The 23,546-nt window shown below is 33.6% G+C and overlaps 1 protein-coding gene across 3 annotated transcripts in view; it reads left to right on the top strand.

Annotated features, from left to right (window-relative positions):
* Positions 1–23,546, top strand: part of RFX3 (regulatory factor X, 3 (influences HLA class II expression)) — a 309,220-nt gene that overhangs the window by 230,560 nt on the left and 55,114 nt on the right. For all 3 annotated transcript variants that reach the window (XM_011988353.1, XM_011988354.1, XM_011988356.1), the window contains 6 exons: positions 252–371; positions 11,243–11,364; positions 13,111–13,223; positions 17,489–17,604; positions 18,080–18,234; positions 22,558–22,655. In XM_011988353.1, coding sequence (XP_011843743.1) covers positions 252–371; positions 11,243–11,364; positions 13,111–13,223; positions 17,489–17,604; positions 18,080–18,234; positions 22,558–22,655 — 724 coding nt within the window. The remainder of the gene's footprint in view (positions 1–251; positions 372–11,242; positions 11,365–13,110; positions 13,224–17,488; positions 17,605–18,079; positions 18,235–22,557; positions 22,656–23,546) is intronic.

The following is a 23,546-nucleotide window of genomic DNA, read 5'->3' as shown; positions in this document are numbered from 1 at the left end:
TTTAAGTGAAAGTTTATGAACAAATATCTTTAGCAGGGCCTTTAGCTGATTGATTTAGACTCTTATTTTGATTCTTCAAATTTTATCACCATGAAAACATAAAAGTATTCAGTACAGGTTAATCATAATATATAACATTAATATACTGTTTTTACCAAATTTTTCCAAGTGTGAAGTTTAATGGACATCCCATGTGATTAATATTAGTTTGACTGACTTTTGTTTCTAATGTTTCTTGTTCGCTAATGAAGAGGAAACTCCAAATACCACTACTATGGGATTCGTGTCAAGCCAGATTCCCCTCTTAATCGTCTGCAAGAAGACATGCAGTATATGGCTATGAGGCAACAACCCATGCAGCAGAAACAAAGGTAGACTCTGAAGTTATCGTTGATATGTCCAAGCTATGTATTTCTTAGTTGTTCGGGTCTCCTTTTTTCTGAACAAATACCTAAGTATAAAAGAATGTTCTTATTGTTGGCATGCTTTCACTACGGATAGTTCTTAAATATGATTTAGAATTTCAGTGATCCTGCCTGTTTCCAAATTTTTAAAAATTACTTATCAGTCAGCTTGTTCGGTCCCTTTTAAGTGTGACATCCCAAACTGTTCAGACAGGGAAATGAAACACAAACATAAGGAGCAAACCCAAGCAAATACCAACTGGAGAAATTGGTTTCAGTATTCATGAGCTTCTGACTTGCTATTCTGCACATCCCTCAAGTCATTCTTTTTGACACAGTATGAATTTTTGCAGAATGTTTGGGATGTCTTACATTTGCTTTGAATCCAACTTTCATAGATACAGAATTGCTGATATTAGAGTTGTAAGAGATCTCAAGCATTCATGAATGGATGGATGGATGATGGATGGATGGACGTATGGACAGATGGATGGATGAATGAATAGAATCATAGATCTTAGAATTGAAAAATATGTTAGTCTAGTCTGGCCTTAAAACCTTATGACAATCAAAGCATTAATAGTCTCTGTTTTTTTCAGATGAGTCCCAGAGAGGTTAAATGATTTGCACAAGCCCATAATGAAGTTGCATAGCCAAAAGGGCCTTCTAGTCCCATGTGACTTATGTCACAATTCAGAGTAAATAAAATGAAGAAATCCTTTCCTCTTTACTAGCATAGCTCAACCAAGACAGTAGTTATGATTTTTCTTTTCAAGTGAGCATGCAGAATTAGGTAGGAGAAAGGAGGCCTCTGCATAGGTCCCAATGTAATGATCTGTAGTGATTAGTTGCCTTGGCCACATCTCCCCATCCATGCTAGTTCACTCAGAAGCATTAACTCTAAGATAATGTCAGAGAAAAGAATGTATCACACAGTAATTGTATACTATTTAGTCAGCCAGTACTGATTGAGTCTCTACTGTGTGTTAAACCCTGCATGCAGAGATAAGACACAGTTCTTATGTTTGAAGAGTTAAAAAATTAGAAGGGGAGGCACATGGAGAATGGGAAAAAAATGGAAGGCAGTCTGGGAAGTGCTGAAATTAAACTTTGATCAAGGAACTATCACAATACAGAGGAGTTTTCAGGAAACTCTGGGAGAAAGGGAGATTGGGAAGTTTCTAGAGAAAGTGCTATTTGAGTAGGAACTTAGAGAAGTCATAAAAAGAGAAATATTGAAGCAGAAGGAAAATTCACCTAGGGGTGAAGTCCATGATGTCTGTGGTAAATGGTCCATGATATATTTAGTGAGGTTGGTATTACAGAAGGAGAATCAAGGAGTTAATTGAGTAGTTTAGTGGGAGATGAGATCTTAAAAGTAGTTTGGATCATATATTAAGGGATTTGCTTGTATGTAAAGCTAATAAGTTTGTTCTTTGTGCAGAACATAGCTTTGAAGCTATGTAAGGCTTTGAAGCAAAACAATGAAACTTTGATTTTTTCTAGAGAGATGACTTTTTGATTTTGGGCAAGACATATTTAATGGAAAGAGACTGGAGGTAAGGATACTTGTTAAGTGGTTTTTTAACACAGTCATAATTTCCAGTGTAAGTTTACCAGACTGAAGACTCAGTTCAAGATTGGCTATTATATAAAAGGTATCTTAAAGGTTTTAGATTTTTTTTATTACAGATTCTCAATCTTATTTTTTAATTGCTGATTCTTATTTTTTGATGTATAGCCAGTGAAAAATAAGGTCTCTGAAAAAAATAGTAAAATAAATTATAGACTAGTACCTCATAGAGTTGGATAGTACCTCATAGAGTTTGTGTGAGTTGCAATAAATTGTTACTGTTTTGGATTATGATTGCTTTTTGCATCTGTTAATGGCAGCACTTATAGCCTTTACTTTCTGGTGTGATTTCTGCACTCATACATAGCAGCACTACACAGTGGAGATGATGGTGAAATCAAGAAAAAGAAAGTTTGCTTCAGAAATAACATATACTCAAACTTAAGTATGAATAAAAACTTAATAAATTATACCTAGGAATTGAAGCCCATTATTTGACTGCAAGGAATCTCCTGTGATTTAACTATAAGGAATTCTAGCAAGCTTTCATAGAAACAGAAGCCTTCAAGGGACATTCTTTATAAAAAACCTGAGTTACATAAGTAAAGCCTAGGACTTTCTGTGGTCTCCTCATGAAACAGATTCTATAAAGATTAGCAAGCCATAAAAACCCCTACCTTCTCAGGATAGTGGTACTTGAGTTTGGAAACAGATAAAATATGGAGACGTTTGAGAAATGATATAAAAATCTCAGTAGTATTAATAAATTGAGTTTGATTGTTATTTCTTGTGAAACAAAAATGTGAAAGAGCCATAAAAGTACTGAAACTTCCTTTAATTTGTTGGGTTTTTTTAATGATACAAGTTTAGGATTATAGACAGTTGCTCTTAAAATGGTATCTTGCTAATTGATTGCAGTGTTAGTGTTGCCAATTGCATGGGCCTCTCTTATAGGGCAGCAGGAGTCTTCTGTGGTCTCTCTGAAGGAATCTGTCCACTGACAACACTTAACTGAAACCAATTACCCTGTTGTGCAGAAATATTTAGACAGGAAAGAAGGAGTTTCTTTTCATGGGTGTGTACATAGGCTAATTTAAGAATATTTGCTGAAAACAATGGGAAAAGAACTTCTTAAAATATATTTTATGGCTTAAAAAATTTTTTAATGATGATTTCAAAATTCAAATGATTCTGCTGAATACAGTAAAAATTATGTAAAGAGACTGCCAGTCTCTTGCAAAAATACAAATGACATGTGAAAGGTTTAAAGTATAAAATAGAAGATATTTCAAAATATTCACATTATTTGAATACTTGAAGGTTTATTAAATGTATCCATGTGTGCTTATCTTTCATAATGTAGATTTATGTTTTATATGTTATAGTGAAGAAATGCAAGTCTGTGCAGTGATTATTTTGTTAATTGAATTCAACTTTTGGAACTCAATTTGTACATTTTTCTTGTGAATTTGGAATTATTGTTACTGTAGGGATAATAGTGATTATTGTTTTTATATAGCTCACAATTTCTTGAGCTCCTTTATGTAAGGTATCACTTGAAGGTTTGATAGGGTGGTAGAGGAGATCTCCATTTATCTATAAATCCAGTTCCCAGCAATACAACTGTATGGAACATAGCCATGAATCTGAAAATAAATGTAAACAACTTCTGATTGGAAAGCAGATGTCACAGAGCCTGCAGTTTCACTTAGTTGAAAAGATGAAGCCATTCTCAAGCCATTTTACCTAAAATAAAGGAGATTAGAACCCACTTGGTTCACAGACAATCATGAACTATGACAGCTGGCAAGAAGAAATACAAGTAGACAGGCTCTTCTGTTTACTTTAAAGTTATTCAGTACAATAGTTTGTGGACACTCCGTGGAGGGGCAGATGGACTTAGGCACTCCAGTAGATACTTCAAATATCACTCTAATGACTAAAATCTAGCCTAACACAATATAACAACTGCTTTGCGTATTGATGGCATTATGGGTAATCAAGGAGAGGTAAAATACCATGGTTAAGGAGGCAGGAGAATGTGTAACAGTTTTTGTAAAAAAAACTTCTATTGAAAATACTTCATATGAAAATAATTTTTTTGCACTGAAATGAGGTGATCTTCAGTTTTTGATGAAATTCACTCATGGACTAATTTGTTTACCCTAATTTAGATAATAAGTAAGTTAGATTATTTAGAGCGAAAAGGAGATCAGTAATTTCCAGCTCTCCAAACCAAGTACGTTTGCTGCAGTTTAGTTTTAATAATGAAAAGAAGTACATAGAGAGTATTGACACGTATATTTTAGATATTTTTCCAAATTCCAGTAGTGAAAGCCAAATACTTTTGATAATGTGCTTGGCTGTGTTTGATCCCAGTAGCCGTTCTCAAAATATTAAATGTCATTTGTCATTTCTTCAGCAAATACTTATGAATTGTTATTTGCATAACAATCTGTCAATCACATCTAAAAGACATAACACAGAATCATAGAGTGTTAGAGATGGAAGGAAGAGATCACCTAGTCCAACTTACCCTCTTAATGAGAAAACCGAAGTCCATAAAGTTTAAATAACTTATCCACAGTCATATAGCAACCAGGATAAGAACGCTTGTCTTTATTCTCATGAGAATTCCACCCTCAATGAAGTAAGATAACCCAAACAGAAACACGCATGTAATAAAATTTTTGCATATGAAATAAAGGGAGAAATCACATTTTAATGAGTATGTTTCAAGTAATTGAGGAAATGTACTACCTCCTGCCTCTTTTCATGGTCTCTTCACGGCAATTGGATTCTGTGAAAGAATAAACCTTTCTTTCACAGGATGTGAAGTAAGAATGTCACTAAGAAGAGAGAAGAGAGGTCATTTAGAAAGATGGTACAGCAAGGCTACTTTTGTTTTGGCTGTAGATAGATGTAAAAGTATGCACATTCTTTTAGAAGTGAGAGGAAATTTAAGAACTTTTATCATTAGATGGCCTTTCTTAATATAGGGTTCAAAGACTAGTTAAACGAACCCTATATTTAGAATTGGAAAATGGGAAATTGAGTACAGACTACATGGGCACTTCTACAGAGTATATGAGTTAACCTCACTGAGCCTCAGGTTCTTCATCTGCAAAATAGAAATTCATAATAGACTATCTCACAGATTGTTTTGAAGTTCAAGTGGAATTAAAGTATCTGAAATTTTGTTTAATAACTGGAAGTGTTCAAGTGTTAGATAATTATTATTGGGATCACTATTATATGATGAGTACTGGAGAAAAATATCTTTCTTATGGAATATTTAGTGTTTTGAAGGAGAATGAAGCCTGGCAGTTGGTCAAATTGGGCTTCCATTTCTCTATACCTCTAGGCTAGTGGTTTCTAACTTTGATTGATGTTAATAGTTTATCATTCCTTTCCTAGACATTAATGCCCTGGGGTCATTACAGAGTTAAACATCTAGTGCTGGTAAATTGCTCTGAAGCAGCTGAGGGAGGCAGGAGTCTTTAGTGAGAAAATAATCAGGTGCCTGTGTAATTGGCTTTTGGATACAACTAAGGAATGTTGGCATTAAGATATTTAATGTTCACCATGCCACTGCTCTTGTCCCTGATGTAATAATCGTCTTTTCCATTGAAGAGAGGAGAAACATAAATAATCACAATTCAATAACTACCAAACTATAGTAATTTATGTAGTTTGTTAATAATAACAGTCACCACTTATGCTCCTAAGTAGTATTTATTGAACATTTAAAATGTTTTTCAGTAAACACATTACACGCAAGATCTCATTTGGCAATTATATTGTTACTTACTAATAAGGAAACTGAGGACCACTTAATTTTGCTGTATTCAAACAACTCACTAATTTATTCTTTCCTAGATAGAGCCTCAGATGCCTTTTTTGTTGTTGTTGTTATTGTTTATCTCTTGGCATCAGATGGAGCCAGATTGTCATTCTCTAAATAAAGAAGGTGGGAAAGGGTAAGAGGTAAAAGAAGTGTCATGCATACTTGTAGCAAGAATATATCAGTTCTATATAGCTAACCATAAACCACCTATGCTTAGAGGACTCAATGAAGAAATTCATGAGATCAGGGAATCATGTCTTTCTCTTTCAGCACTGCATCCTCAGCACCTGGGAGAGCTCTAAGCACATTGTCAGTGCTCTCTAAATATTTGTTGAATGAATGTCCCACAACTCTGATTTTCGCCAGCAGCTTCAACCGCCTCCTTTACCTGCTGCAATTAACATATAGCCCATTTCAATTTAATTGTTTCTACCTCTTCTTGCCCAATTATAGATGTAAAGCTAATGAAGAGACAAATAGAGAGCCACCAATAAGAATTGAAGAGATGGAATACCTATATTAACCAGCAGGGTTGATGTTAAAAGTCATTTGGATGTATTATGAATATATTCATTGTGACATCAAAGTTAGTTACTATTCTAAAAGAATGGAACTCTTCATATTTACTATTTTCTTCTGATCCATTAGTGTTTATATCACTTGGTTTATTTCAGACATGAAGTCATCTAAAGACTTTCTGGGAGTTTTTTTCCAAAGAAGATTACAGTATTCCAGTAGAAAATTCTAGCCTCCTGACCTTGTTCTGAGCTCAGTATTTCAATTTATTCATGCAAATAAAATGATTGTGTAATTTCTGGAATTACAAAACATAATGATGATTCCTTTTGCCTGTACAGTTTATATTTTGTGTTTTGCATGTGGGTTTTTCAGCCATTTTGAAAGGATTTTCCAAATGTTTCATTTAATCTGTTGAAAATCCTTCCACCTGGTGTTGTTAGTTGAATGTAATGGTAAATATGTACCATTCTTGCCTTCCATTGGACTGTTTTAGTATCCATGTGTGTGGGATTGACAGAATGTTACTTTTACAATAGAGTTACAACTCTCCAAGTCCTAAATGGCAGCTATAACTAACCCCATGGAGGAAGATTCCTAATTATTTTCTAATTTTTCTGTGTTAATGACAGGTTTTATGCATACAGTCAGCTATTAAAGCATTAGAGTTTCTTTTATTTCTTAATCATTAACAACTTTAGCACTGATTGCCCATAGAGTTCCAAGCTGTTAAAATTATCATTTGCCTCTTACTAATTTTGAAACCAGGAGCTGTTTCATTATTTGATAAAGCACAGGTCTTTCTCAGAGCACACACAATGCAAGAGTACTATGAGTTTACTCTGGGAAAACCGAATCTAAAAATAATTAATTTGTAAAGTAAATGGAAGTAAAGGGAGGAAAATACTCTTAAATATTTAAAAATTCAGTATTTTTAAAGGATTCAACAGAAAGGGTTTTTTGTTTGGCTTTTTTTTTTTCCCCCAACAGAAAGCTCACCTGTTTTTTTAAATTTATTCTCCACATATGGTAGATTTGATAAAGTTTACGGTGATTATTTTATGAAGAGTATAGAGAGTCAGAAAATCTACACGTCATGTTTCAATGCTAAAATGTCAGTTGAAATTCAACCAAGGTTAACATAATGTAGAATTATTATGTGAGCCAATAGAATGTAAAAGACATCTTGGAAAAATTATTTTTATACCCAGCATTTTAAAAACCATGTGCCTATAGTGGCCTACCCATAATACAGTATGTGCTCAATAAATATTTGTTAAATTGATTTGATATATGTACAAAATCAGTTGATGATATGATAAAATCAAGCATGTTACCTTAAACATTTATTCATTCAAATATATTTATTGTACATTCCAAATACAGTTTTTTGAGAAAAATTAAAAATTGATGACTTATTTTATTTAAAATGATGTGGTTTTTTAAAAAAATATTATTTGATGTATTTCTACAACATTGGGCTGAAGGAATCTATTTGGGACCAACAGCCTCCTATGGACTAGGGCTGTACAACCTACTTAAGAAATACCTCAGAGACTTGTTAGAATAACCAGTTCCTAAGCTCCACTCTCAAATATTTTGGGGGTGGGTCTAGGGTGAGCCTAGGCACCTGAATTTTTTGAGAAACTACCTAGATACTGATATGCACTTAGATTTCAAAACCAGTGATATATAATCTACAACCACTGTTTCTGAGAAGAATCACTTGCTACTGGTATTTGTTTAGCCTATTTTTAATGTAATTGTTCTTGACTTCCTGTTAAACTCCCTCCTTCTTTGGGAAGACACAAAATTCTGAGGTGAGGGTAGGGATAGGATATTTTCCTTAGTTAGGGTACCATGAAAATGAGGATCTAGGCTTTCTCAGTCCATTATTTCTGATTTCTAGGGATTTTTTCTAAGTTCTAATCCATTGCCAGAAATACCACTACATGATTCATTACTTAAAGCAGGAAAAGCAAAAGTTAGCACTACCTGGAAGCTCTCTCATACTTACAGGCCCACATTAGCCCTCTTGTACATGAGCTGTATTCCATATTACCTTCTTGATGTCATTCTTTATGGCACAAACCCATCCTAAACTTTATCCCTCGACCTTTTCCCAGGAGGCATAACATACGCTTCTGGCTTGCAGAGGTCCTATAGCCAAGCAGCCAAGAATGGATGCACATATTGTGTCTTTGCTCAATCTTTGTCCATCTTTCAATCCACTGTTCACCTTGCTACCCTTACTCTTGTGGTTAGAATGAAAACACTCATTTCCAAGTTTTAATATATTTTCTTCGTTTTTCTTTATTTCTACTGTGTATTATAAAATCTTTTCCTAAGTACTGACCTGCGTAGTTTCTCCAGAATTTACCAACTTACCTTCTTTTTTCCCCTGAAAGTTGATCTTGATGCATTTTTCATCTCCCACATAATATAGTTTATCTCTAATTAGTGTTTCCCACTCAGTAGCATTAAGTATAATCATATGTTAATTATGATGCATCATGATTTTGATTCCTTATTAAAGCTATAATCTCTCCTTTCATTAGGAACTTCCATTTGCAATACTAACAGCTGTCTCCATCTTCCTAAGGAAGCAGACAATCTTGCTTGTAGGCTATAGTCTTCCTAAGCATTGTGTGCAGTTAGATTGTGATGTAACATCTGTCTTTTGAAAACTTAGTCTAAGTGGAATATAAGTCATTTTCTTTTATAGTTAAATTCCATTTGCCCTTGTTATTTGTGCCTATTAAGCATCTGTAGTATGTTAAATGCTGTGTAGGACAAAGAAATGTGGGGCAAAGCATAACTGGGCAAAGTCTTGTAATAACTTTACAATCCTGTATTAAAACTTAATGTAATTGAAGTCTATTGGAATTATTTTCATTTTTTCCTTCTCCAGGGTAAATATTAATAATTCAAATTCCTTTAACCACTTTTATTTAAGCTCCATGAATCCCAAATTCCATTAACTTAAATGAAGAAACATGGTTAAACAATTTTAGGCTATTTTATTAATGAGATACAATTCCATAGCTGAAAAGGGGAAGCTAAAATCAACTGAAACTTGGAATGAATCAATAAGGACAAGAAACTTTCCTGAACAAAATAAGGTTAAAATCATTCAAATCTGCTACAACAGAATGGTTAGCAATTGCTCTACCATACATGTACACAAAGTGCTTGCTTCATAAAGTTTCTTTGCTTCTCAAAGATGATTCTTTAAGGAGGAAAAAAAAATCAGAAAAACATTAACTTTTTATAAACAAGACATATAGCATATCACAACACTAACTCTTCTGTTATCTTTGAATATGGCCCCAGTTGTAAAGCACCTCCCAGAAGGTTTTTCTATTAAATAAAAGATTAGGCATGAGTTATTTTCTCTCATTAGAAAACAGCAATCAATTTTTTGGTAATGAGGAGTCATCACTAAAATTATATTCATAAGGATGAAGAGTGCCGTACTGATTTCCAGTCTCTTCCCCCTCTGACTTTATTTTTTGTTTTTCATAGTTGTTTGTAAGATATTGTCACATAAGAAATACATGTAAATGTCATTATGAGAGATTTGGCAATTTTTTGAAAGTTTCATTTATCTGAGTTGTAATTGATAACATCCAAGATTGATTCATTTCCTAAGGCAAGCTGAGCATTAGTTTGTATGATGTTCTGCCAGGTTCAGTCACTTCATATCTGGTGTCAGCATGCAGGCGTCTTTGAGTATGTCCTGTTCATATATTAGGGGCATTGTTATTCATAGTAACTTCATATTAATGATGCAGTTGAATTATAATATCAGTATAGGGGTCAAGTGTCTGGATGGTGAGAATATTAGTTTATTTTGTTTGTAAATATAATTAGAAATAGGGGAAAAAAAGAATGGGAGGCCAGACAGCATAATGTGAATGTTATCTCTAGATAGTAAGTTTATTTTAGATTTTAATTTTTTCTTATGCTTTTCTGTTATTTCCAAATTTCTGAAATGAAGAAAAATAAGTGGAATCAGAGAAAAAGAAGAAATTACAGTTGCTGCTTACTTATTTTGTTTTGCTTATCCTAGGAGACTTGGCCAGGTTTTTTTTTGTTTTTTTTTTGTTTTTTTTTTGTTTTTGGGTTTTTTTTGGTGTATGATACTTCTTTTCCAAGACATCTTCCTTCTTCCCCATGCCACTGAAGCACATTTTTTGTCTCTTAGCTGTATGGAAAGTACATAAGTTCGTATGACTAGGATCTAAAGATACATAACTTTAGCTGACTTTGATTCTTCATTTTAATTTGATAAACTCTGTTTGTAGATGGATTCTTGCATATATTTTGCTACAAAATGATGCTTATGGCCTTTGTATTTGAGGATGTTGATAAGTGTCATGGAGATAAATGTGTTGAGATGCACGAAAGGTTCTAGGAAATATGAAAAACAATATGATAGGATTTGTAAGTTGATCATGTTTTAGAGATATTATCTAATTGAAAGCCATTCATCAACATTTCTCAGGCCTGAGCTCCTAGATCATTGTTCAGATTAAAGTTCCAATATATCCATTGGCCATTAAAAGTTACTTTCAAGCTGTGTATTAAAACTTAATCATGGACATCTTTGCTCCTGCTGTCCAAAGAAATACCTTATAATTCTTTCATTCTTAGGTAAATTTCTGGATTTCCAAAAATGAGTACCCTCCATGCACCCCTTTTCCCCTTTTTTCTTTTCACAATTGAAAAAAAAATATTGCATTCTAACTTTATGAGACTATCAAGGAAAAAAAAAATCCTACAACTATCATGAGACATTAAAGAAGATAGTATGAAACTGAATGCTTTGGAAGTTTCGGGTAGTACAAAAAAGCAAGGAATAATTTGGTTTATTTGTTTTTTTCCATCTAATATTTTTAGGTACAAGCCTATGCAGAAAGTGGATGGGGTTGCAGATGGTTTCACAGGAAGTGGTCAACAGACAGGCACATCTGTTGAGCAAACTGTAATTGCCCAAAGCCAACATCATCAACAGTTTTTAGGTATGTTAAGGTGTAATGCATATTAGTTGCTACTAGGATTTTGAAAAGAGAACAATGGTAGTGTTTTCTCCAAGTGCAATGTCTATTATAGATGTCAATGACATAGAAAGATTTTTTTGGTGCCAAAATTATGCACATCATATGTATAACAGTCCTAGTTCATGTCTGCCTTTCGTGTTTATTAGAGCTTATTTTTAAAAATCTCAAGCTGTATAGGACTTTTATGCATATGAATTAAAGACTCATTGCTATGAAATTGTTTTCCAGAATTTGTATTAATTGGCTTTTGTGATCAAAATTATGTTGTTTACTTTCAGTAGTAACTTCAAGTGCCAAAAAGAATTCTCATTTCCTGTGTATAAAGTTACATATGCGCAGGCTCAGATTAGAAAAAAATTTTTTATAAACTTTTTAAAAGTAATTTATTCATTTAAATTAATCACAGTACTTTCTTTTTGTAATTTTTTGTAATTTAAAGATGGAATACATATTTCTTGTTATTGAAAGAGTTAGGAAGAAAAACTTGCATATTTTTCATATTTTTGCCACAGCCAAAGGGGCAAAAAAGTGGCACTTTAATTTAATTGACAGCTCTTCTAGAGATGAACATGCATATTTTCCATATAACGAGTCAAGATAAGTAGAAGCTATCAGAGAGTGACTGTGTGTATGTGTCTGTGTGTGTGTATATGTGTCTATGTGCACTTTCTGACAAAGACAACTAAAATAGACTCTCAGATTGGAATCATTACTGGAGTTGAAAACATCATGGCAGCATTTCTCAGACTGAAGTCCTCGGGTTATATTCTTGGGGACCCTTGGTCATTCAACAAGAATTTTATTTTGTGATTTCACTTCAATTATCATCTTAAAAACTAAGAATATTCTGGATTACTTAGAAAACTAGAACTAAATACCGTTCTGCAATTTTAGTTTCCATATTTGTACCTGGATTTATGATAAGATAGGCACCAAAATGTCTTACATTAATTGTCCAGAGCTAATAAGAAAAGAACAGAGAGAGAGACTTACTATGTAAATTATGCCTCCCTCACAAGGGAAGCCTAGATCATGTCCCTGTATTCTGTGTGGAGGAAAGTTTCACAGTCATTTGTGCATAGAAGAGTAATGGGAGAAGCAGCCACCACAAAGCACATGTTGGTATAGACCTGTCAGAACCAAAAGATCCTCTGCTGCAGCAGTCAATACTGATCCTTGTTGCAAGAGATAACTTAGTTACAGGACAAGAGCATCATCCATCACATCAAATTGATGTTGTTAAGTTGTATGTTATTTTTGTAGTTTTCTTTGTATCCGCTTTGTAGCTCTTTAGGTTTATAACTATATAACAGTTAAGAACATAATGATTTTAAAGCTAGTTTTTTAATGTAGTTAAGTAACATAATAAAAATATCTAAAATAGGTACTAGCAAACTCGAGATATTTTTCTTTTAATAGGGGCCTTGTGTTGAGAGAAACTGTGATATGCAGTATACTATTTGCAGTACAATTGTAGTGCAGATTTTGTTTCTAGAAAATTCTTAAGTGTTCCCTTCAGTTTTATATTTTGTGCTGATGATGGTGCTTAGTTTTACTTGTAAAATATTAATATAAAAAGTCCTTGCTCTCTGGACCCCTGACCTTTAAAATTTGTTTTTCTTTTTGGTCTTCTTAAATTTTCCCTCATTAATCTGTAATTGGCACCATACACAATAGCTTTTTTCTGTTCTGTTGTCATGGTAACAGATGCATCTCGAGCACTTCCAGAGTTTGGAGAAGTTGAAATCTCTTCTCTGCCAGATGGTACTACCTTTGAGGATATCAAGTCACTGCAGAGTCTTTATAGAGAGCACTGTGAGGTAAGTCTTTTCAAATGTAGTATGAACACATGCTAGGTTTTGCCAGACAACTTGCTAAAATAAAATAATCAAGCTTATTCCTAAAGGACAGACGAACTTAGCACTAATTCTTTTGAGCATATCTTTTAGCACTAACAAATTCATTTTTCTTCTTTCTGGTCTCAGAGTGGAGAGATGAGAAATGCAGAAAATTGAGAATAAATTTTATTCTCTATTTCTTAAGCCTATCCTGATATGAATCCTTTGATGTAGCAATTCCACGTCTACATATTTGTCCTACAAAAATACTAACATATGGGTGACAAGAGAAGCGTACAAAGACATTTGTTGCGTTATTTTTCAATGCAAAAGATTGGTTATAATTAAAGGTTGATTATTATTTCTTTATCTAATAGGGAGCTGCATAAATAAAATATGGTATTAATACAATCTTTAGAGTAGAATACTATACAGCCATCAAAAAGAATAGGAAACTCTATAAACATACCAAAATGGATCACTTCGAGATTTAATATTAAAGGAAAAAGCAAATGCAAAAAATTATGTATACATATTTTCACTTCAGTGAAAAATAACATGGGTGTATATGTATGTGTATATATGTATGTGTCTTCCTTTTCCTTCCAAAAGGAGGAGAAACAAGAAAATGTTAACAGTGGTTGCCTTTGTGAAGGAAACTGGGTGACTGGGAGTTAGAGGGGAGAGACTCGACTTTTCAACAGACCAGTTTTATCTTTTGAATTTTATATCATGCGTATATTTCTATTAAAATAATTTCTGGAAATGTTTAATAAAGCACCTTACGTGTTCTTTCCAGGGATCATTGAGGCTCCAGTTTTGTTTGTTTCACTTTTGTGGTTAATTAGGGTTCCTTTTGGTGTTTTCTAGCCCTACTCCTACTCTCATTTTGAGTATCCCACATCAGAATTTGCTTCATTGTCTAGGAGGTGAACTCTCTCCATGCCAGCATATTAATGTGGCACAGCTCACCTGGCAAAAAGGGGATAATGGATTATAATAAGAGTTTTCTCGAGTGCTTCTCCTTTTGAAAGAAGAGTCTATTTAGAATTTAAGTAGCTTTATTCTAGGGATATTTGTGATCTGCTTAGGAGTAAAAGATAATCCTTTGGATTTCCTGGGCAGTCCTCCTGGCTGCTGATAATGCAGTATGCAGTAAGAGGTCTTAGCTCATAGCATTAACAGATATTTTCCCCCACTTCAGAAATAAGAATTGCTAGAGCAAATCTGAGTGCTTGTCAAGGGTACTAGATTATTAACAACTGAGGGCAGGTTCTCTCCTTATTAACATAGCATGTTCCAGAAGTGTTCTTCAACGTGCCCTACCGGTTCCCAACATTTCTTGGAATGATGAAAGCACTTAATACTCATTTTCCTTTGACTACTATGCTTTTACCCATATTAGAGAAGTTCTGGATTTTCCTTATGTATATAGAAAAAAATTATTTCTTTCTACATCTATCATCTTATTCAATAAAGATTTGTATAAAGATTCTCTAAACAATTTCTCATTCCTGCATGTTCAAGTGAACCTTGCTTTAAGCAAATCAACCTATATGGATTTTTTTTTTTTTTTTTTTGTTTTTTTGAGACAGAGTCCCACTGTGTCACCCAGGCTGGAGTGCAGTAGTGCAATCTCGGCTTGCTGTAACCACCACCTCCTGGGTTCAAGCGATTCTCCTGCCTCAGCCTCCCCAGTAGCTGGGATTACAGGCATGCACCACCATGCCCCACTAACTTTGTGTATTTTTAGTAAAGATGGAGTTTCACTGTGTTGGCCAGGCTGGTTTTGAACTCCTGACCTCAAGTGATCCACCCGCCTCAGCCTCCCAAAATTGCTGGGATTACAGGCATGAGCCACCACGCCCAACCTATGATGGATTTTTTAAAAATTTCTCCTATTTATTCAAAATGTAAGTTGGAGCATAATTATTTATATTGCTACAAAACATACAGTAAGATTATTCTAAGTGACAAACTCTCCTGAATAAGGTTGAAAGAGCCTTTGGATTATAAGATTTTTATTAACATACCATTTTCAAAAATAAATATACTTTATACGAAGAAATAGAGGCATGTATTATAATCTGTGTGGAAAATGGCAGTCCACAGAATGATCCCCATTTATTTCAGAATTACCAGTGTTCATGCCATCTCTCTCACGGGGCTGAGCTGCATATATAAAAAAGAAAAATTCTAATTATTTTTTCCTGTTAATAAATATTCATTTTGAATAAATATGAAAAAACTTTTGAAATACAGCTGCCTGAATCTCATATGTAGTCCCATAGTCATTTGCCCTAAGCCAGTAGAATATGGATTATTTTAATTTATATTTGCCTATATATTTTAGTCTGAACATATTTGAAAGTAGGTGGACAAATGATAAAATGTTTTATTCATGTGTAAAACTGTCTCAAATGAAGCTGTTATGAATGTCTTTTTTGAAAGAGTTATTTGAGATTATTTAATTTGAAGAGATACTGAATTTAAGATACACTGATTATATTTCACATTTCCTACAGTACATATTTTTAAAGAAAGATTAATATACCTACTTTGCCTATTATTGGGAATTCTCACAATTTGTTTATCAAAGATATTTTTGTATCACTAGTTTGTTATATAAGGAACAAGTATAACTTTTTATACAAGTTGCTGAAACACTTTTTAATTTTAATGTAGGTTAAAAGAAAAGTGTTCTTACAGCAATCTCTTATATAGAACTATGTAAGGTATTATGTATAAGGTATTAATAGTTGCCTCACACTTTTAGAGATGTCTCTTGGAATGTGCCTAAGCTACAATTGAGAAAGCAGTTAAAAAATTTGCTGCTTGAGAATATTTTGATCTTTGCTGGGATGAGGGACATCTACATGCCCTTTATTTTCAGGACTTGCATTTTGCATTTTTATTGTTACTGAGGACTGTGTTAATTAATTTGTCTCCCTATCTTCATTTTCAATATTTAACTACTTGCAACATTTTATATTTTTAGAACATATTTCATATCAGTTATTCTCTGTATCATGCATAGGGCCAGCTCTATACAGGTGGCCCAAACTCGACAAATATGAAGTTATGGTTGCTGTTTTTGCCTACATTACTCTGATAGACTCTCTAGATTGTCCCCCGATTTATTTTATCTTCCATGAATTTTATAGATATTTGTGGGGCTGTTTTACCTTCGCCTCAAAGGTGATGACATCAATCATACTATACTGACTACCTTTGTCTTTTAATTCCCAAAATAATCACACAATCATGTGTTACTGGCACAAACAAGTTATTCTTTAGTTTTATGCCTGCTTTTACCTGAAGACTTATTTACAAACTAATTGCAAAGGCAGGGTAAAATTAAATATCATCATTGACAGTTAATAGGGAAAGTGGTAGATTTAAACACCATAAAAAAAAGGTCTTTGATGCATCTGGGAAATAGTTTCAGGAGATTAAATTAAGGAGAAAGAGGAGGTGGGGCCCCCGAGATTTGAAAAGTAGATAGTCTTAAGGTTGTTCTGTAAAGGAGATGTACAGAGATAGGATTGGATTCTCTTTAATGTTGAATGCTATACCCAGACAGACAGTATCCACTGAAGGCCTGCTGACTCCATGGTTTCTGCCCCAGCCTCTGTTTACCTGGGAACACACTGGAACCCGTGGTCAGCTTCCTTAGACAAAGCTAGTTCAGCCCTAACTCCATCTGCCACACAAAAGCAAGTCCACACCCTTCACTTCCACCCACTTTGATGGCCAGTGGTTACCTAGCCCTAAGAGGACTGCTGTAAATTGAATCTATGTTCTATACCCTTCCAGGTCTGAGAATAGGTAGGGTGACAGTAACTGTAGAGGCAGAAGAAAGCAGTAGGTAAAGGAATGAATGAATGAATGAATGAATGAATGAATGAATGAATGTAACTAGAGAGGAAGGAAAGTAAGAATGAAAACTTGGAAGAAAAAAGAGGTAGAAGTGAGGGTGGCATGAGTACATTATGAAAAGAATGTTATCCTGCTTAATTTTCCAAGAGTTTTTTTCCCCCCTTTATCTTCTTGCTAGCTAGTTTTTTTGTTGGTTTGTTTTTTGTTTTTCTTCCACTTCCTTTGGTAAAATTTAGTGTGGTTTCACCATGTAAACTTATGACCCCAAGGGAGAACTTGACCATGTAAAATCTTGTCATGTTAGGTTGTCCTCACACAGTCCCATAAGTAATATTGTAAGGTAATACTGGTACCATTTTGTTTTTTAGGCAATATTGGACGTTGTTGTGAATCTTCAATTTAGCCTGATAGAAAAATTGTGGCAAACATTCTGGCGCTATTCTCCCTCTACTCCAACTGATGGCACTACTATTACTGAATCGAGGTCAGAATCAACATCTTTTCCAATTCATTTTCATGGCTGAGTAGATGTCACAGCAAATAAATTAGAGATATGTATACCAGTTGTGAACCTTACCTGATGACATTAAGTGAATAGATTGATGTTTTGGCCATCCTAGAAATAAACCACGAACTGCTCTCTTGAGGTTTCAGTGTGTGTATATAACTCCCATTTGTATTGATTTGGGGGACTGTGGTAGTTATTTCATCCTCATGGAATTACTATCATATCTGCCTTTCATACCGTCAGAAAATACGAATGTGCATAGACAGCTCTGGGGGAGTGTTTTATATATCTGTCTCTCTCTATATATATATAGCCAGCTGTATGGCACCAGTGCAATGGTGGTATAGTTCTAACCTCAGTAATATTTGGTAAACTTAAACTATTTTTAAAGTCCATTTTCTTTTTTATCCTCATTTGCCATCTATTCATTTGCTACATTTATTCACACCAGCAATCTGAGTGAAATAGAAAGTCGACTTCCGAAAGCAAAGCTGATAACTCTGTGCAAACATGAGTCTATCCTGAAATGGATGTGTAACTGTGACCATGGGATGTACCAGGCTTTGGTGGAGATTCTCATCCCCGACGTCCTTAGACCTATTCCTAGTAAGTTAAATGCAGACGAGTATGGATGCTTTTGTTCTCATACATTCCACCCAGGAAGTTTTGAGAAGTGACATTGCAATCTATAATGATTCTAATTTCATTTAAATATGCCAGATAGAAAACATGCAACACAGAGTATTGCGTGAAAGCAGCCTAGAGCAAAACAGTAGTAAAAGGGAAAAGATGATCTATTTTTCAGTCTGTCTTATGTTTTTCTTTTTTTTCTTTCTTTCTTCCTTTTTTTTTTTTTTTTTTTTTTTTTTTTGATAAAAAAGCCAACCTGTAGATGTAACAACCCAAGTAAACTAATTGCAAGAACACTAGCAGGCCGGTCAACCATGTCAAAATTATTCTACCCAAGAACACAGTCCCCTTCATAAAGCCAAAAATTATGGAAACCTGTCATTGCTAGGCCAGCCTCCTTCATGGTTGCTTTTGATTTGAAGTGAATCTATCTTGATTTCCACTGAAGTTGAATTCCATTATAAAAGCATTTACTTTGTCACCTACGTCATGTTAAGAACTACAAATGCAGTTTCCATTAACAGTAATGGTTAACTGGCATTTTAAGAGAAAAATCTTTGTAACTACACAAGCATTGTAATCCCACTACCAAGAAAATGGGAATTACATAGATAGGTTAGATTATCTTTTTAAGTGATGGTGCTTTTTAAACTACTTTGTAGCAAACAAAGCTATTTTCTGCAAATATCAATGATATAAATGCTACCACAGATACTGTTAGAAGCAGCTGAAACTATTTTATGCCTACATCTATATGAGTACACACTAGTGACCTTAACTTTTTAAGAAATGAGACAGTTTCTACTCTGCATTGACATTAATAAAGTAAAAGCAAGCATAGAGCTTGTGAAATTGGCTACTGTGTACTTATACTATTCACAGATGATTTGTGTTAAATTATTCTAGAAAATACAAAAATAGAAATTTAGTAGAACAAAAGGGGAAGATATTAACATTTGTATGCTTATACTTTCTTTTTTTCTAAATAACAATAGACAGCAGTAGAAGGTATAAGATCTTTAATATGTTCCCAACCACCTTAAAATATATGCTTAAACATATTTCCAGATAATATTAATGAACACACCTAAATTTATATAGGAAGAAATAAAAAAAAAAACTTAGCTGACATTATCTCACAATTTTGTAAATTGCTAATATAGTCTACTCTATCACCAAGTTTCCTGACTAAAGGTTGATTAAAAATGGTGTTATGGAAAGTTTCACTAGCTAAACTCTCTACTGATTTATGTTCCAGAATTGGATTTTCCTTGTTTTTCTCTTGCTCTCTGTGTTCTGAGTGATAATCTCTAGAGATGTTTATGAGAAGTTGCATAGAGTAGCTCGTTAGCCTCTGACATCTTACTACCAACATAAAGTTTTTCTCATGAGATAAAAGAAGGGATGTCAGCAAGTACTTTCTTTTTTGAGGCAAATCAGCAACATCAGTATTCATTAAACAGTTCTAACATCTTTTGCTTCTATAACAGCACCATAAGACTTTAACTTGTGAGTTTAACAGTTCTCTATTTTAAATCTTGTATCAACTTTAGTTTAATTCAAGCCCATAATTTTAAGTACACAACACTCTGACCTTTGTCTTTTGCAAATTTTGATTTTTAAAAACAGTTTATTCTGTCAAATAGCTTGTCTCTAAATTAAGCAGACGCCCAAATAGTTTTATACTCTCTCTGAAATTATAAGATGCATTGATATACCATCCTACCAAGGAAATTTGGAAATTTAATTCCCATTCTACAATGAGGTGTAACAAAATAAAGCTTAAAATACAACTTAGATAGCTGTTTTCTGGTTGTATGCATTTTAATATTAATTTTGAGCAGGTTGAGACAAGTCAGCTTTGGAATAGAATTTAAATTCCAAACCATCCATTCATGAGCCTTTGAAAGTTGTCAGAGTCAATCTGCACAATTTTGTACATACATGAATCCCTATAGAGAGAGCAAACTTAATTTTATTTTTAAAAATTGTATTTTCCTGGCTACTAGCACTTCACTGTACCATTTTCTGTCCAGATGGGATTTCTTTTTTTAGCTAAAAAAAAGTCTGCACATCACACTAATTTAATGTCAGCTTGAAGCTACTATATTCTAAAATACATTTATCTGAAAGTGAAAAAACGTTAATTGTATGAGCACTCAATGGGTAACACTTAAATGTACAATTACAAGTATAACCAAAGGTGGCCCAGAATATCATTTAGTAGAAAAAGTGAAAATTCACAATTATTTAAAATGCAAAATATATCTTTTCTTATCTAACCACCCTTGCATTAAATTTATCTAGATAAAACAGGCCCATAATAAATATTTTTTAAGTAACATTTATATATTTGGGGGTTATTTTTCAGATTAAATAATTATTGTATATTAATTGTAGGAAAAATGGAAAATGCAGATTGCCAAAATGAACCTTGAACAAAATTTTACTGTTTCAAAAGGGATTATTAATTTTTTTTCACTCTTTTTCATTTCCATTCATGCCTGCCCTCCATGGTTTTAGCACATAATACAACAGAAAAATATTTTTCTTTCTTTTTTCCTTTTTTGGCTAATGTGGGAAGCTTTGAAGGTTTCAAAAGATTGGTTCTCAAGAAATTTCCAATTCAGTGTTTCCAGTTATGATCCTTGTGGTTAAGGATCTGCACTGCTTGAGTGTTTTTCCTAACCAAAATTTAGCCCGTTCCAGTCTCGTCTCTCCAGTTTTTAACAGTTAAACAAATCTCTTAAAAATGCATTTAGTTGTCTTTATTATTGGAATAGTAAAATTTATATTGTTTGCAAATAACTTGAGTAAGTGAAATTATTTATAAAACCTGGTTTTAACAGAAGCATAGAGAATCATGTCAGACTCATTTGACAACAGAAAGAAAAACCAAGGAATTTAAGCCCATCAGTAACATTAATATTCTTGGGGACCTTGGCCCAAAATATAACTGTGTTTTTTTTTATAGTAGCATATTTTGATACCTACCCCATTATAGAGAACCTACAAAGATGAATTTTATGTTGTAGGTGCTTCAGGCACTTATCTATTAAATGTCTATAATTGTCCTCTATACTACTATGGAGCCTTGGGCACAGAGGAAGTAAAATACTATTAACTGAATTACTTGTTGTACAAGAAAAGTATTCTGTCTCCTACTATATAGCAATCTCAGTAAGCAGATTTTTTCTTATTAAATAGTCATAGTCATCACTGATAACTGAAGATACTTCTAATTATTTTTATGACCACCATCAAATCTTCTGTCATGGGACCTATCCCTATTTCAGGTTTTAACAGATATGTCAAGAATACAGAATGAGCTATTTTAGGAATATCTTAAGAATATGGGTTTCCGGCCGGGCGCGGTGGCTCAAGCCTGTAATCCCAGCACTTTGGGAGGCCGAGACGGGCGGATCACGAGGTCAGGAGATCAAGACCATCCTGGCTAACACGGTGAAACCCTGTCTCTACTAAAAAATACAAAAATCTAGCCGGGCGAGGTGGCAGACGCCTGTAGTCCCAGCTACTCGGGAGGCTGAGGAAGGAGAATGGCGTGAACCCGAGAGGCGGAGCTTGCAGTGAGCTGAGATCCGGCCACTGCACTCCAGCCTGGGCGACAGAGCAAGACTCCGCCTCAAAAAAAAAAAAAAAAAAAAAAGAATATGGGTTTCCCTAACAGCAATTTTATCATACTGATCTTTTATCTCTACCTGCCAAATGAAATGGAAAATAATTGCCCAAAAATTTCAATTCAGACAATTTTAATTTTTACCTTTTCAAAAAGGATGAGAGAGAATTACTCCAATTCATAGATTCTAAGTAAATAGATGCATAGAGAAACAGAGAAAGCTTTGCATTATTTTTCTTTTTAATAAAAGAAATGGAAATAGATTAAGAGCTTGAAAGAACAAGATGAAGAATTTTAAAGAAAATACATAATCTTTAGCACAAAACTGTTAATGAAAGGAGTGTTTTTTCCAAGCAAGAATATTCTATAAGTATATTCACAACTGGTATATGTTGCTGTAAGCAAAAATGTTTGAATCCTTTTTTTCCCAAAAAAGTGTCACAAGTATCCGGGAACAAAATAACTTTAAAAGAAAAAGCCCAAAATATAATTCTTGGATGCTTTAAAAATTAGGAATAATGTTAAATAAAGTTTTATCAATGAGGACAATATGAGTTCTGTGCTATATCAGATATTGTGTACGAGCATTTTCTTTTATTCTAGCACAAATATTAATATTCTTTCATACCTTTTTTATTCTGCTTTTATTCTTTAATGTTTAGGTGCCTTGACCCAAGCCATTCGAAATTTTGCAAAAAGCCTTGAAGGTTGGCTTTCCAATGCCATGAACAACATTCCACAGAGAATGATACAAACCAAGGTATACTTTATGTCCTTGCTTTTTCTTTTGTGTTTAGGAAATTATTCTGAACTGTGAACTTTACATCTATCCTATCAAACGGTATTATGTAAAATGTTAAGGTTATAATATACATCATCTTTTAAAACTGATTTTTATATTTGTATTTTATAACCATGTAATAAAGAACTTGCACAAGAGATGTTTGGCAATGTTCCTTTCAAAGAGAATAGGGAAGCATTTCAAGCGTGGTGCATTTACAAGCCCTTTCTAAACAATATATTAGGTATATATATTCTAAATTATATATATAAGAAAGATATAAACTATGTGTTTAATTTCAGATATTAAAATAATAGCCTAGAATATTCAAATAGTTTTCATTTGAAGGAATTTTCTATTTCTAAAATTTCTTACTGTACCTATCATATCCTGAAAAGTTCATATAAATTAATATTGTTTTGCTTTTTCAGGATGTTTTGGTGTTTTTCTAAACACTGGAGGATGCTTTTGTGAATCAAGTGAACAATTAAGTCGTAATTAATCAATATATCTCAGGAATGTGGATTATTTAGCTAGAGATATAAATTTTAGTCTCTACTTTGTCTCCTACTAGCCATGTTACTTTCAGTTAATCTGTGAACATATCCCCATAGCAAGATTGGACTAATCCTAAATTTTATTTAAATTTTGGTACCAGAAATCACATTTGTGGCTTCTTGTCAATGACTGTATTTACTGTCAGACTCCAGCAATATACTTTGCCTTTGAATCTGGGGGCAGAGTTGGTCAATTGAAGTTATTTTAGCTGATAAACCTCTGTGGGAACATAAGTAGCCTCCAGTTCGTTCACTTGGGCTTAACGTTTGCAATAAAACTTTCTCTCTCTAAAACATATATAGAAGGCAACAT

Source organism: Mandrillus leucophaeus, unplaced genomic scaffold (genome assembly GCF_000951045.1).
Source record: "Mandrillus leucophaeus isolate KB7577 unplaced genomic scaffold, Mleu.le_1.0 Scaffold329, whole genome shotgun sequence".
Taxonomy (NCBI): domain Eukaryota; kingdom Metazoa; phylum Chordata; class Mammalia; order Primates; family Cercopithecidae; genus Mandrillus; species Mandrillus leucophaeus.
The sequence above is the reverse complement of the archived record's forward strand: the minus strand, read 5'-3'. Positions and strand labels throughout refer to the sequence as shown.